The 15056-nt window shown below is 56.8% G+C and overlaps 5 protein-coding genes across 5 annotated transcripts; 3 read left to right on the top strand and 2 right to left on the bottom strand.

The window, feature by feature from the left end:
* Nucleotides 1-110: 110 nt before the first annotated feature.
* Nucleotides 111-3370, top strand: BU26DRAFT_471716 (glycoside hydrolase family 35 protein; the record flags this gene model as incomplete). The annotated part of the gene is made up of 5 exons (XM_033825398.1): nucleotides 111-242; nucleotides 295-371; nucleotides 445-747; nucleotides 796-1988; nucleotides 2037-3370. 5 exons carry the CDS (start codon nucleotides 111-113, stop codon nucleotides 3368-3370), a joined length of 3039 nt encoding a protein of 1012 aa, XP_033690839.1.
* BU26DRAFT_512788 (uncharacterized protein) lies at nucleotides 3369-5722 on the bottom strand. The gene is made up of 4 exons (XM_033827469.1): nucleotides 5408-5722; nucleotides 5161-5291; nucleotides 4291-5086; nucleotides 3369-4232 (listed from the first exon to the last, which is right to left on the bottom strand). The coding sequence occupies exons 1-4, from the start codon at nucleotides 5486-5488 to the stop codon at nucleotides 3483-3485; spliced, it is 1758 nt and encodes a 585-aa protein (XP_033690840.1). The 5' UTR covers nucleotides 5489-5722; the 3' UTR covers nucleotides 3369-3482.
* On the top strand, nucleotides 5696-6675 carry BU26DRAFT_512789 (2, 3 cyclic phosphodiesterase). Its single transcript, XM_033827470.1, has 2 exons — nucleotides 5696-6206; nucleotides 6257-6675. The coding sequence occupies exons 1-2, from the start codon at nucleotides 5809-5811 to the stop codon at nucleotides 6435-6437; spliced, it is 579 nt and encodes a 192-aa protein (XP_033690841.1). The 5' UTR covers nucleotides 5696-5808; the 3' UTR covers nucleotides 6438-6675.
* Nucleotides 6566-9083, bottom strand: BU26DRAFT_545359 (uncharacterized protein; the record flags this gene model as incomplete). The annotated part of the gene is made up of 3 exons (XM_033831783.1): nucleotides 6566-8427; nucleotides 8627-8856; nucleotides 8895-9083. 3 exons carry the CDS (start codon nucleotides 9081-9083, stop codon nucleotides 6771-6773), a joined length of 2076 nt encoding a protein of 691 aa, XP_033690842.1. The 3' UTR covers nucleotides 6566-6770.
* Nucleotides 9084-10241: 1158 nt separating this feature from the next.
* Nucleotides 10242-14506, top strand: BU26DRAFT_557341 (cell wall biogenesis protein phosphatase Ssd1; the record flags this gene model as incomplete). The annotated part of the gene is made up of 4 exons (XM_033832441.1): nucleotides 10242-10338; nucleotides 10391-12086; nucleotides 12137-14413; nucleotides 14467-14506. 4 exons carry the CDS (start codon nucleotides 10242-10244, stop codon nucleotides 14504-14506), a joined length of 4110 nt encoding a protein of 1369 aa, XP_033690843.1.
* Nucleotides 14507-15056: the final 550 nt, after the last annotated feature.

Here is a 15056-nt window from a genome sequence, read left to right on the forward strand (position 1 = left end):
TTGGAGCTTAGCTACTGGGGAGGCTATTTACTACGTGCCGGGCCCCCCGAGTTTTCTGGGGAAAGCTCTGTTCGCGCTCTCTTCACTGACGTCTGCGTGTTTTGGGCAGGATGAAACGGCTTTTGAATTGTGTGAGCGTGGTCGCGCTGGCTTGTTTGGCAGTTGAGTCGGCGGCAAGAGCGGTTGGGTATTCGCCTAAGGAGTGGATCAGGCCGTATAAGAGGGAGCCGTTGCAGGATATTGTGAGTAGAGACCAATTGGCGTGGATGGGGACGGAATTGACGCGTTTTGCAGGTTACCTGGGATGAAGAGACCCTTTTCGTGAATGGAGAGCGGATCTTCTTGTATAGTGGAGAGGTTCACCCTTACAGGTACGCGTTACACTGTCTTTGGCAATTGGCGCAATCAAGCTGTGTGTGGACGACGCCGCTAACCGAAATGCAGACTCCCAGTCCCAGATCTCCACCTCGATATCTTCCAGAAGATCAAAGCTCTTGGATACAATGGCGTCTCGTTCTACGTCGATTGGGCATTGCTTGAAGGAACACCAGGAGTATATCGCGCTGAGGGCGTATTTGATCTGAATCCATTCTTTGACGCAGCCAGCAAAGCTGGAATTTACCTCATTGCTCGCCCGGGTCCTTATATCAATGCTGAGGCTTCTGGCGGAGGCTTTCCAGGGTGGTTACAAAGGATTAACGGCATCCTCAGGACCAGGGCTCCCGATTATCTGAATGCGACGGACAAGTAAGTCTGGCACTCGACGGGCGCAAATTCGAAGACTGACTTGTAAAGCTATATGGCATCCCTGGGCAAGACTCTAGCTGCGGCTCAGATCACCAACGGTGGCCCCATCATCCTCGTGCAGCCTGAAAACGAATACACAGGGGCAACGTCTAACGTCCAGCCCTTCCCGGATCCCGTATATATGGGCTACGTGGAAGACCAGCTGCGTAACGCCGGCATCGTAGTCCCGCTCATCAGCAACGACGCTTCACCTTCAGGACACAACGCACCGGGTCAGCCCGCAGCTGTTGACATCTACGGCCATGATGGCTATCCTCTTGGCTTTGACTGCGCCAACCCTACGACTTGGCCAGACGGTAAGCTTCCCACCAACTGGCGCAGCTTGCATCTGCAGCAGAGCCCAAGCACACCGTACTCCATCGTCGAATTCCAGGGCGGCTCTTTCGATCCATGGGGCGGACCGGGCTTCGGCAAGTGCTTGGTCCTCGTCAACTACGAGTTCGAGCGCGTGTTCTACAAGAACCTTTACAGCTTCGGCGTCACGATCTTCAACATATACATGACGTATGGAGGAACGAACTGGGGCAATCTTGGCCACCCGGGCGGCTACACTTCGTATGACTATGCGGCGCCTATTGCTGAGGGTCGGCAGGTGGACCGGGAGAAGTACTCGGAGCAGAAGCTTCAGGCGAACTTCTTCAAAGTTTCTCCTGCGTACTTGACTGCTGCACGCGGCAATGCTTCGAACACGGCCTGGACAACATCGACCGATCTGACTGTCACACCGGCGTTTGGCACGAATGGCACGAGCACGAAGTTCTATTTTGTTCGGCATGCGCAGTACAACTCGCTTGCTTCGACGAGCTACAAGCTGAAGATCCCGACGTCTGCGTTCGGAAATATCACGGTCCCGCAGATGAACGACACGAGCCTTACCCTCAATGGCCGCGATTCGAAGATTCATGTGAGCGACTACGACATTGGCGGAGCGACACTCGTCTACTCAACTGCTGAGGTTTTCACCTGGCACAAGTACGCGGATAAGACCGTGCTTATTGTGTATGGTGGACCGGAGGAGACGCATGAGCTAACGCTTGCTGTAACTGGCCTAGAGATGATTGAGGGAGAAGCAAGGTCGACTACGACACGAGGTTATACCCTACTTAACTGGAAGACGGATGGAACGAGGAAAGTTGCTAAGGTCGGCGTTGAAAGCAACTTCATCTATGTCTACATGCTTGGTAAGATCCCTCTACCCATCTCGTTCGACCACAACTGACTTCTCGCAGATCGCAACTCAGCCTATAACTACTGGTCCATCGATCAAGCGCCTCACGATTCATCCAACCCCGTCATTCTCAAGGCAGGCTATCTAATGCGCACCTCAAAAGCCTCCGGCTCCACGCTTGCCCTCACAGGCGATCTCAATGCGACAACGCCCATCGAGATCCTAGGCGGCGCCTCCAACATCACAACCCTTACCTTCAACGGCCAAGACTTCGACTTTAAGACCTCCAAAGAGGGCGTCGTAAGTGCTACCATCGACTTCCCCAAGCCGAAATTCAGCGTCCCCAAGCTAGACGAGCTCGACTGGAAATACATCGACTCGCTGCCCGAGATCCAATCCTCCTACGACGACAGCGCCTGGACACCCGCCGATCTCGAAAAGACGTACAACAGTCTGCGCCCCCTAACCACGCCCATCTCCCTCTACGCCTCCGACTACGGCTACCACACTGGCACGCTGCTCTTCCGCGGCTCCTTCACCGCCACCGGCGCCGAAAAGACACTCTACCTCTCCACCCAGGGCGGCTCGGCATTCGGCTCCTCCGCCTTCCTCAACAGCCAGTTCCTCGGCTCCTGGCGTGGCTACGACGCCGCCATGAACGGCAACTCGACCTTCACCCTGCCGAACCTCACCGCAGGCAAAACATACACCCTCACCGTCGTCATCGACAACATGGGGCTGGACGAGGACTGGACCATCGGCACCGAGACGATGAAGAACCCGCGGGGTATTCTGGACTACGCGCTCGACGGCCACGCGCAGGCCGACGTAGCCTGGAAACTCACCGGCAACCTCGGCGGCGAAGAGTATAAGGATATCTCGCGCGGCCCGCTCAACGAGGGTGGCATGTTCGTCGAGCGCCAGGGTCTGCATCTCCCCGGCGCGCTGTCCGCCTCCGCGCCCGCCAACTGGCAATCCAGCGCCGGCCCCGTAGCTGACGGCCTCACTGGCCCGGGAATCGGTTTCTTCGCTGCGGAGTTCGACCTCAGTCTGCCCTCGGGCTACGACATCCCGCTCAGCTTCACATTCTCTAACACGACGACGAACAGCACAGGGTCGAGCGTGCCAGCGTATAGAGCGCAGCTCTTCGTCAATGGCTGGCAGTTTGGTAAATACGTCAATAATGTGGGCCCGCAGACTGTGTTCCCCGTCCCCGAGGGCATCCTGAACTACCGCGGGACGAACTATGTCGGTCTGACGCTGTGGGGGCTGGATGATGGGCCGACGAAAGTAGGGGGGTTGGAGTTGACGGTTGATGGGATGGTGTGGAGCGGGTATGGCGAGATTCGCGTTGTGGAGGGGCAGATGTATGAAGAGAGGGAGGGCGCGTATTAGCAATTTTCATATGATCTAGTAATAGTAAAGCATTGCTATTCGTCGTCGAACTTTTCGTAAACACGTTATCTATAACCACGCAAGCCAAACGTCCCAGGGCAAAACATAAGTGTCATGAAACCATACCGCCCCCAAAACTCGCCGCCCGCACCCTCCGCCTCTCCTTCTCCCTATCCTTCACATCTCCCTTACTCCCGCTCTTCCGCAAACCGCCGCCGCTGCCGCCGCCGCCCACAGGATCAAACGGCTTGCGTCGCCTGACCAGCTGATAGCCGCGATCCAGCTCGACCTCGATCGCACAGCGCACTTTCAGCGCGCCCACCGCCGGCCAGACACTCCGCTCGCCCCTCAGAATCCAATAATCCAGCGCATCCTTGGTCGGATTCTCGAGTAGCTTGAAGAAGTCACTCGGCGTAAGCTCTGGGACCAGAGTCAAGCTCGCCCCGGGCACATTCTCATCGAGCAAAAACCGTCTTATGCTCGGGGGCAACACGCCCAGCTCGTCTAGCTGTCGCAGCCGATGTTGGATCTCCATGACAATCAGCCTCAGCACTGGCATACTCAGTTTGAAGCGCCCGCCATCCTGCTTCGGGTTCGGGTGGTGCAGATCGCTCCTTAAGAAGGGGGCTAGGTAAGGGCGCGCCTGGGACACGATGAAGTGGTTTACGTTGAAGAGCTCGGCGATGCGGTGAAGGGGGCTTTCGCGGTCGGTGTAGGACGCGTGGGTCCAGGGGCGGAAGGTGGTTTCTATAGCGGGGGACCAGGGGATGATGGCGCCGGAGTCGTCTTTGCACATTAGGGTTACGGGGTGGTAGAGGGTTGTGGAGGAGGCGTTGGAAGCGAGGGCGGCGGACCAGATTAGCTGGTAGAGTGTGTTAGCAGAGGATGGAGAGGGGAAAAGGGAAGGGAGGAAGACGTACGACGTTGGGTGCGGTGAGGTAATTGAGCAGGTTTGGCACGCCTCCACCGCCGGTTGTGGAGACGGTGATGTTGAGCACACGCTTCGTCTTGATGTACGCTTCTTCGAAGGTGAGGTCCTCGACGTTCGCGCGCACGACTTGCTCCAGTATGCCGACATCCAGAAAGTATCCTTCTTTTATGAAGCGCTTCACGCGCCGCACGAGCGTCTGGAACCAAGTGCTTTGTCCATTGTTCTCCTGTCCTTCCTTCCCCACACTCGAATGTTTCGTGAATGCCGTCAAGTTGATGCTCGACCCCTTCAAGAAATCCAGCAGCTCATCTTCCGTGTGCACACCTACAAGCGCTGCGATCAGTGCCCCGGTAGCCGTGCCCGCAATGATTCGAGGAAGCAGTCCGCGAAGATGCAGCGCCTTCACCACCCCCAAATGGCACAGTCCGAATATCGCACCGCCCTGAAGCACCAGCACCGACCTCCCAAACGCTTGTCTCGTATCGTGGAACACGTCTAGCTTCTGCTGGTTCGTGAGCCCGGAGTCCGGCGTCGTGGGATAGCTCGTCACGTAGTCGATTGCGAGGGCGACTTGCGTGATGTAATCTTCGATGAGAAGTTTTGTCCCCGCATACGCGCGATTGAACAACCGTGCTGCTGTTATATTGCCTAGATTCCGTACGAGACCGCTGCGGAGGAGGCTGACGAGGGAGAGAATGTCGTCTTCTTCGCGGGCTTCGATGATAGCTTGGAGGCGCTCGTAGATGAGGCGGTAGTCGTAGAATTTGGAGGTTGGATTCTGGCGCCTGTGATTCCACGCGTCAGCAGTGTGGTTCTAGGAGCGCGAAGTGTGTCGAGGACGGGATGGGGAGTGCTTTACCAGAGATCATATCCTAGCACCTCATCGAGCTGGAACGCCGCAGCCTCCCATTCCTCAAAGATGCGCGCCTCGGCAATAGTTTCGAGCAGCACATCGCGCGTGCTCTTCTTCGTCCACCAGTTGTAGAGTCTCTTGAACATCCTCGAATCAGCTCACATGCCAAACAACACCAATCACAACTGCCCGATTCAATCCACAACTAGAACCTTGCGATAGGTCGCGCGACAGCGATAGACGGGAGACGTACCAGCTGCCAGAAAAACGCAACCTCAAAGAAACAACTGTAGACGCTCCTCAAGACGTCGGTTAAGCTCCATCCCGGCGACATGTCGAGCGATCATCCGGTTGCGCTGCCGAGCAGGCGGGCATGTCGCATCACGCTGATGCTATTTGTTGTAGGCTTCGGGGATATGGTGGGATTGAGCATGGGGGGCGTTGTTGCCCGCTTTGAGCCCGAGCTGCAGGCTTTCACATGTTCGGGGTTGCAAGCTTGTCTCGGGGAACGGAAAGGGTCGCGCTGGGGTGTGGCGGTGCGGGAACGGGCACTAGCCACGGTATGTGGAATGCGAAGGGACGTCATTTCTTGGAATTCGAGACGCTTGTCGTCGTTGAAGAGGAAAGGCAAAGAGAAGGACTAAGACGATCAAAATGCCAGGGTCCTCTCTCTGGCTTCTCCTACCCGCCTCTCACCCCCTTTCCGCCGTTCTCCCACCGCTCATCCAGCAAACTGCCGCTCGCTTCAACTCCCCGCACACATTCATCCCTCACGTAACTCTAACTTCCGAAATTGATCCTTCCGTCTATTCCTCTGATCCTCAAGCCTGGCTTTCCAGTCTCAAATTCCCCTCCCGAGAGGACGTCCGGGTGAAACTCGGCAAGCTTGAAAGCCAAGATGTCTTCTTTAAGAAACTGCATTCACGAGTGGAGAAGGAAGGGGTAAAGGAGGCGGGAAGGGTTGCTAGGTCGGCGGTGGATGGGTTTGGAGAGGAAGCGAAGGCAAGGGAGTGGGTTGAAGGGGAGTGGATGCCCCATTTGAGTTTGCTTTAGTGAGTTTTTTCGGTGAGGGAAGTGATGGCATGTGTGCTGAGTTCTGCAGTCATGATTGCCCGAAGGTTGACGAGAAGGGCTTGGCAGAGATTGAGAAGTTTGTGAGGAATGCTGGAGTGAATCTAGAGGGCGAAGGTGAATTGGGTGGTTGGGTCGGTGGAAGAGTTGTGCTTGTGCCTACGGATAAGCCGATTAAGGAGTGGGCGCCTATTGCCGAGAGGGAGCTGTGAGGCTTCCTTGGAGAGGGGAAAATGGAACTACAAGCAAACAAGAACGAGCGCAGGCTCCTAGGCTACTCTGGCCGGAACTATCGACGGTGATGGCCTCAATTGGAGCGGACGGGAAGTCATGAAGATGTAGAAGCTACGGAGAGCTTCCAGTATTTCATTTATGCGGAAGAAAGCTTCGCCGCTGATGCTCATGTATACTGTAACCACCCAATGCCGTACCAATTCAAACCGGTTCATGCTGTCATAGTCGCTAAACGCCGCCTTATGCAATCGCCAATAGATGGCACAAACGTTCAATTCTTCAATAAGACATCGCGACTACCTTTCTTCACCTCAGTTAATGAAGGCCTGCCCCTTCGCCCTCCAAATGTCCGGCAAAACTCGGACTAGCTCCGCGGCGTCATGCACCCCGTTACGGTCTCTTGATACCCTGTTCGGAAGATCGAGAGTCGCTCGCCGTACGACCGCCATTGCCGGAGCTCCATAAAAGGCAAGGAACTTCTTGACATAATCCCGCAGAAGCCCTTTGAGCACCATAAAGTGCCCGGGATACAGGGCCTCAGAAGGCGTGTTGCAGATGGATACAACCGCGCGCCAGTAATCGGACATTGGAATAGCGGGACTCTTCCCGGAGAACTGGCGAAGAGAGAGCGAAGCATACCCAGAACCATAGCCCGTCATGGCTTCCCCGTAGTCGTTCTCGCTGTCTGGATTCAACCAGCCCAGACGCTTTCGTCCTTCAATTGTTGCCATGGTGCCTCGAATACCAAAGAGGATGGGGCAAACGCGATGTAACTTGGCCAAGATGATATCCGTCATCGGTATTCCCTTCCACATGTACCGTTGATCGGCGAGCAAGCTAGCCGATATTAAGCCAATCTCCTGGGTAACACCCCCGTCTTCACTGGAGGCTTCTTTATGGAATTGCTTCAGGACTGACTTTTCGAAGCATATCCAAACGTAGAGGAGGAATGCGGGGTATTGTGCCTCGGCTTCATTGGATAGCGCGGGTATCTGATGCGAAATGATAAAGTGCCGGATATCTATCGTAGGGCCAGGAGTCTCAAGCGCCTTATTAAAGCATTCTTCTCGTAGCTTCGCTATGGCTGCTACGCTGTCGCGTCGGTCCACGGTGATTTGGCCAAGCCTCTTACGCACATTTCGACGTGCGTCGCCGACAGGTTCTTTGAGCGGGTCGCCTCTCTGTCTGTGCTTTTCGAAGAAATCTATCCGGAACTTCTTCATCCGCATGTGCAGTTCAAGATACTGGGCGTGGAGTTCTTCTATGCCAGGTCCGGCGGTAGATGCAACGGCAGCGTGCGTAGCCGCGGCTGATGTCGATATCGTTGGTGTCGAAAATAGCTGTATAGCTTGTGGAGCCTGCTGTGCCCGAGTCTTCTCAGCGGCGGCTGCCACCTCCATTGCCTTCTTGTCCGCATCCGCCTTTTCTATCTTCTGCCGTCGGGCTGCCTCTTCTTGCTCCTTTTGTGCCTTCAGTCTCGCTTCTGTCTCCTGGATTTGCTTCTGGTTCTCTGCAGCCTGCCGTGCCGCCTCTTCCTCGCGCCTCTTCGCTTCCAATCTCTGCCGCTGGGCCTCCGCTTCCTGGCGAGCCCTCTCATGGTTCAAACGTTCAATTTCCCGGCGCTGCGCCTCCTCTCGTCTTTGGCGTTCGTGCTCTTGCTCCAGTAATATGCGTTGTATCTCGAGCTTGGCTCCTTCCTGGACTCTTTGATGCTCGTGCGCGGCTTTGGTGAGTTGTTCGTGGTGCATCTTGGCGCGCTCGGCAGCGGCTTGATCGAGGCGCTCATTGAAGTCTCGATCAGATCGGCTGAGCATGAGATTGAACTCGACCTGGATCTGCCGCGAGGGGCTGTCGTAGGGCTCTTTGATAATGCTTCCCCGGGGAGTGCGGACGCCATTTCGGTTGGGGGATTGTCGTGTCGGGGAGCCATCGAGCCAGCTGGAGCTGAGGGACGCCGCGGTGTTCATGCTGGACGACGACGCGCCCGATTTAGCGGGCATCGCGGTCGCTGGGGGGAATTGGTCTCGACAAACGGCGTGGTAGGAAAACCGGGGAGGTTGGTGAGCGCGTCGACCTCAAAGACTAAGGTCGGGCGGAAAAACGATCGGCCGACGAGGGGGCCTGAGCGCTATGCAGAGGCTCGGCACAACTTCCCCGCGCCTCTCACGGATCTATCCCGCGCGATTCTGTTTTCACTCCTGCAGTCGCGGCTTTCACTGGTGGTGGCTGTGCTCTGCTTTCACACGCGCATTCGCCTACCTGAAGCACCTCAGAGCCTGATGCGGCGTCTGCCAAGTGGGATAGTCCAAAGCGAGGGTAGTGCGACAGCGCCATCCAGAGAAAGTCGAGACGAGAGCCCAGGATACGCGGCGGCGCAGACGGCGGATCACCCAGGGTCTAGTGACCCGAGTACATAGCCTGGCTCCTCCACCAACCTCCTGCATCCACGGCCAGTCTCGCTGGATGACCAATGGCGCCCGCCTTCTAGACGAGAGGGCATGGCACGCACGACGTTTGACAGAACGTGATGGCTGGGATGAGGTGCAGTCGAGGAAGGCCCGATTAGAGAGCCCACGCACGGCGCGTACAGTACTCGCAGTGTAGAAGACAACTATGAAAGGCATTGTACTGTGCAGCTCGCGTCCTCGAGCAATAATGGACCCGCAGAGCTAGTTGCTAATTGTACTGAGCTACTGGCTGTCACTGGTCTCCAGCACGGAGTCTGGACGACCCCCCGCCCACGCCTGCGGAAGACGCACCCACGCCGGCACTGCAGCTCCCAGGTCGAGCATAACAAACACAGACAGCCGAGTGTTTGCGTGCCGTCGGCTCCCCGAGCGAGCGAGCCTGTGCTGCGGCCGTGATATGCGAGGAAACTGACTAGCAGCTCCTCGTTGAAACGCGGAGGCCAAACCGCTGCAAAACGAGGTGCAGTGCTTCACCTGGCCGGCGCTGAGACCTGGTCCCCGCGCGATGCTTTTGTTTCCTTGCGCGGGCCTGTATTTATAGCCTCGTCGCCCGCAAGGCCGCATACTGCGCTGCGCCTGGGGCTGCTTGACTTTCGCTGCTTCTCCTGTGGTGCCGTCTTTCGTGGGACTCTGACGTACGACGGTTGCGGCTGCCGATCGCTTCCCTATAGAAGCTGAGGCCACTCCGTCCGCACTTGCGCTCTCCTCCTCCTCAGCGCAGTCTGACCTCCCCATTCACCACCCGCCCTTTCTCTCTCTTCCTCTGCGCTGCGGTCGCTCCCTCTTCGCGCGTTCCCTCCATCCTCATTTGGTTGCTTTTGCCTGCCTACAGCCCGCTCCCAGGGAAACCGCTCCTTGAACTCGGTCAACGCCCGCCCCTGCACCCCCGATCCTTATCACCACCACAGCTTCGACACCGTCCCCCAGCCGCTCTCGTCAGTCACTTTGCAGAGCTTTACCTGTTTGCCAGCATCGATTCTAGACATCATCTTGAGTGCGCACCCCGCCTTTCCGCGCCTTCGCCAGCAGCAGTGTGAGTGCTCCCACGCTAGCATCCCAGGCATCCCGCCGTCCAGGCCCTTGCCACGGGCTCCCCCGCTCTGTTTGCTTCTCTCCCGCTATCCGCTGCATCGCCCGCCGCTGTGCCGTTTGCGATGGCGAAAGGCTAACTCGCTCCAGATAATCCACCGAGTACCTTTTCGACCAATTCGTGTCCTTAGCGGCCTCGACTGTGTCGACCGTCACTTTCAGTGTACAGCTACAGTACATCTACACCTGCGGGCACGGGCTTGAACCACCACAACAGTCTACACCATGGACCAGCAAGGCCAGCCAGGCCCTATGGGCCCTGCCGGCCGTCGTCTGCACATCGCTCATCGACGTAGCCCGTCTGAGCTGACTCCGCTGATGAGTGCGTGCGCCCTCCCCTCTCCTATCGGCGCAACTGCTGACAGCCCGTGTAGTGGAGCAACTGGCCATCGCCCAGCAGATCGAGGTGTTACAGCAACAGCAGCAGCAGATCGCTGCGACGCATCAGCAATATGTTAACATGGGCATGATTCAGCCTCAGCAGCACCTTCCCGGCAATTTCCAGATGCAGGGACAGATGTCCAATGTATCGCCACACACAAACCAATTTCAGTTCCCGCAGCAGATGCCCCAGCAGCATCTCGCGGTGCCAATGAATGCCCCCTCCCAGCCGTCCTCCCACCGCCGCAACCAGTCCGCCCTCCCCAACGTCATGGGGCCTCCCCCGGCTCCGTCATCGGGCGCTTCAGGCTTCGGCGAATACGGCGGACAGCAGGGAAATCAGAGCAGAGAGAATGTCAACCCGCGCGGCCGCGGTGGCGGCGGCGCCGGGTCGGGACACACCCGACGACACTCTTTGGCTCTTCCCGAAGCCAAGAAGGCGGCCGAGCTGGCGGAACAGAAGAGAAAGGCTTCTGGCTTCCAGTTCCCGCTTCCTTCTGCTGGCGGATCCAGCGCCAATCGTGATCAGAGCCCCAGCGGCAATAGCGCCACCGAACAGACACCTTCTACGCGTGGCCGAGGCGGTCATGGCCGCAGCCAGAGCATGGCTGTTGGGCGCGGCGGTGGCAACGCCGGTCGTGGTGGTGGGAGCTTCCAGTTCCCAGGCCCACAAGCGTCGAATGACACCAACAACGGTTCTGGGCAGTCCGACTTCCAGCGACGTGGCAGCCAGGGTCACGGGCGGTCTCAGTCTCGAAACTTCGACGGCAATTGGAGGCAGCCCCAGAATCAGCAGCAGCAGCAACAACAACAACAACAACCGCAGGACAATCAAGCTCAGAACATGGGCAACTTCAACATGAATCAGACCGCCAACGCCGCTCCTTTCCAGCCAGGGCACCGAACGCGTGGCTCTGTGAACCAGTCGATCGGTTCTATCGGCAACTTCCAGTATCCTGGCCAGCCCCAGCTCGTCCAGCTCCCGCAGGGCCAGGTGCTCCTCCCGCAGCAGATGTTTGGCGGACAAGGCCTCAATCCCCTGCAAATTGCCCATCTGCAAGCTCTCCAGGCTGCTCAGATGAACGGTGGAGGTATGGGAGGCCTCGGGGCGAGCCAACACGCGCAGCCGCAGATGGCTATGCAACAGCAACAACAACAGCGAAAGACGCTATTCACTCCTTACCTGCCGCAGGCCACCCTGCCTGCCCTTCTTAGCGACGGACAGCTGGTCGCTGGTATTCTTCGTGTCAACAAGAAGAACCGAAGTGACGCCTACGTTACCACTACCGATCTGGATGCCGACATCTTCATCTGTGGTAGCAAGGACAGGAACCGCGCTCTTGAGGGCGACTTGGTCGCTGTCGAGCTCCTCGACGTCGACGAGGTGTGGGGACAGAAGCGCGAAAAGGAAGAAAAGAAGAAGAGGAAGGATAATGCTGATCCCCGCGGCAGCAACATTGCTGTCAACGATGCCACGACTCAGCCGGAGACCAGCCAAGGTGAAGGTGGTATCCGGCGCCGAGGCAGCTTGCGCCAGCGTCCTACGCAGAAGAAGAATGATGACGTTGAAGTCGAGGGGCAGAGCTTGCTACTTATGGAAGAAGAAGAGATCAACGATGAGCAGAAGCCATTGTATGCTGGCCACATTGTCGCCGTCATTGAACGTGTCGCCGGTCAAATGTTCTCCGGGTAAGTCTGGCAACGCGATGAATGTTGGATTGAGGCTAACCAGGATATAGTACGCTTGGACTTCTGCGCCCTAGCAGCCAGGCTACAAAAGAGAAGCAGGAGGCCGAACGGGCAGCTCGCGAAGGCAGCAATTCTCGTCCTGAACCACAGCGTCAGCAAGATAAGCCCAAGATCGTTTGGTTCAAGCCTACCGACAAGCGTGTTCCTTTGATCGCCATTCCTACCGAACAGGCCCCCAGAGACTTTGTCGAGAAGCACCAGGATTACGCCAACCGCATCTTCGTCGCATGCATCAAGCGATGGCCAATTACCTCTCTACACCCCTTCGGTACCCTTGTGGAACAGCTAGGCGAGATGGGCGACCTTAAGGTGGAAACCGATGCTCTCCTACGGGACAACAACTTTGGTCCTGATGACTTCTCCGATGCTGTCATCAAGAATGTCGGCTTCGAAGAGTGGTCTGTCGCCAACGACGGCGAGGCCGCTCTAGAGAACCGCCGCGACTTCCGAAGCGAGGAGACGTTCACGATCGATCCGAACGGCGCAAAAGAGTTAGATGATGCTGTCCACTTCAAGTACTTGGATGACGGTCGCGTCGAGATCGGTTTCCATGTCGCCGATGTTGCCCACTTCATCAAGTCGAATTCGCTTGTGGACCGCGAAGCAAAGAAACGTGGCACGGCCGTTTATCTCATGAACCGCACGGTCAACATGCTACCACCGCGTCTCTCATCTGAGATTTGCTGCTTGAGCCCCGGAGAAGAGCGCTACACCGTCAGCGTGGTGTTCAAGGTCGATCCTAACTCTGGACATGTATACGAGGATGAGACCTGGATTGGCAAGTCTGTAATCAAGAGTTCAGGCAAATTGTCGTACGAGGAGGTTGATGCCGTTATCAACGGTAATGACCTCGAAGTTTCGGCTAGCCGAGCCAAGGACATCAAGATGCTCCACCACATCACCCAGAAATTCCGACAGGCACGCTTTGGTGATCGTACTACGGACATCCCACCTCTGCGGCTCATGTATCAACTTGACGATGAGAACGTCCCCGTTGAGGAAAACATCTTCGACTCCTCTCCTGCACACGAGTGCATTGAGGAGCTTAGCCACAAGACGAATGCTTTCGTGGCCAAGAAGATTGCCGCTGGCCTTCCGGAGAAGGCTCTTCTTCGTCGACAGCCTTCGCCCAACTCCCGCCGCTTGCAGACAATTGCCGACCGCATGAATGCGATTGGCTACCCGATCGATACTACCAGCAGCGGTACGCTGCAGAACAGCCTGTTCCAAGTGGACGACGACGATATCCGGAAGGGTATGGAGACGCTTGTCATCAAGTCCATGATCCGTGCGAAATACTTCGTGTCTGGAAAGCTACCAGAAGATCAGCATCCCCACTACGCTTTGAACCTGCCGCTCTATACACACTTTACCAACCCATCTCGACGATATGCCGACATCATCGTCCATCGCCAGCTGGAGGCCGTCCTGTCCAATGGTGCGACTGACTTCACCGAGGACATTGAGGTCCTGGCGAAGACTGCAGAGATGTGCAACACCAAGAAGGACTCTGCTCATTCGGCACAGGAGCAGAGCGTTCACATTGAAGCATGCCGCAAGATGGACAAGATGAGGCAGGATCTAGGTGGCGACCTGATCAGCGAAGGCATTGTTCTCTGCGTGTACGAGTCGGCGTTTGATGTCCTCATCCCCGAGTTTGGTTTCGAGAAGCGTGTCCACTGCGACCAGCTTCCTCTGAAGAAGGCAGAATTCGACAAGAACAAGCGCCTCCTCGAGCTCTACTGGGAGAAGGGTGTCCCGTCCTCTGCTTATATTCCCGAGGACGAGAGGCCCAAGCACGGTTCAGCGCGTGCCGCTACTGCCGCCGCCGCCGCACGTGACGCCGAAATTGCTAAGCAGCGTGCGAAGGAGCAGGAGGAGGCCCAGCGAAGGCAAATGGACACGGGCACGATGTCGACTGATGATGTGGATGCGTTGTTTGATGATGAGGATGACGACTCGAATGATCTGACCGGGGCTATGGCCGGCGTTTCCTTGAACCCATCGGGAGCGGACCGCCCGACGCAGAGCATGCCTCCATCACCAACCCGAAACGGTCTGGGGTCGGGCCAGGCCCCGCACCGCGTCAAGTCGGACTCGAAGCTCGCTCAGAGCGCCAGTGAAGCCCCAGAAGCCAAGCTCACGAACAAAGAGAAGTATCTAAGCTGGTTCACCCTGCGAGAGGAGAACGGAGACTATATCCAAGACGTGCGGGAGATGACTCGCGTGCCAATCATCCTTAAGACGGATTTGACGAAGAGCCCGCCGTAAGTGGTTCCCTGCAACTCACATGTTTCGATCTGCTGACTTGTTTGACTAGGTGCTTGACCATCCGGTCCCTCAACCCCTACGCTCTCTAAGAGCCTTTCCCGGTCCGCCGAGGCGGCCTCCATGACCGTCACAAATGATTGATGTCTCTGCATCCCGGCATCGCTTTGGCTTTACGCTTGCTGTCGTGTCTCTTTCACCCGCAAGCACCTCATCTACCACGTCGCGCAGTCTGAGTCATACCTATGTCTTCCGGTCTGGGCGTTGCCAGCTATTCCTTACCCCATTGATCGATTGCCGCGGCTGTTCCTGTTTCCGGTGGATTTGTGTAGAGAGAAATTGCATGGCGCGAACATATACTAGGTTGAGTGGAGTGGGGGAGACAGACAGAGGAATCTGTATTCTTGATGTGTGCAGTGGTTAAAAGTACGAGACCGAATATCTTAGCAAGTCAGCAGGAGGAACAGTGGGTATTATATTAATGTGTTCTCGAGTGTCGAAGCCCCTAAGTAGAGTCAATATTGCCGTTATGCGTTCATCTTCTTTAGCCGTCCTCGTCTGAATCGAGCATGTGCCTTTGATCCACAAATCTCGTTTGCGTCCGGCAGTGCTGGATGCTCGTTTTGTGTCCGGCAGACAGTG

This window comes from Trematosphaeria pertusa, assembly GCF_010094035.1.
Source record: "Trematosphaeria pertusa strain CBS 122368 unplaced genomic scaffold BU26scaffold_1, whole genome shotgun sequence".
NCBI lineage: Eukaryota > Fungi > Ascomycota > Dothideomycetes > Pleosporales > Trematosphaeriaceae > Trematosphaeria > Trematosphaeria pertusa.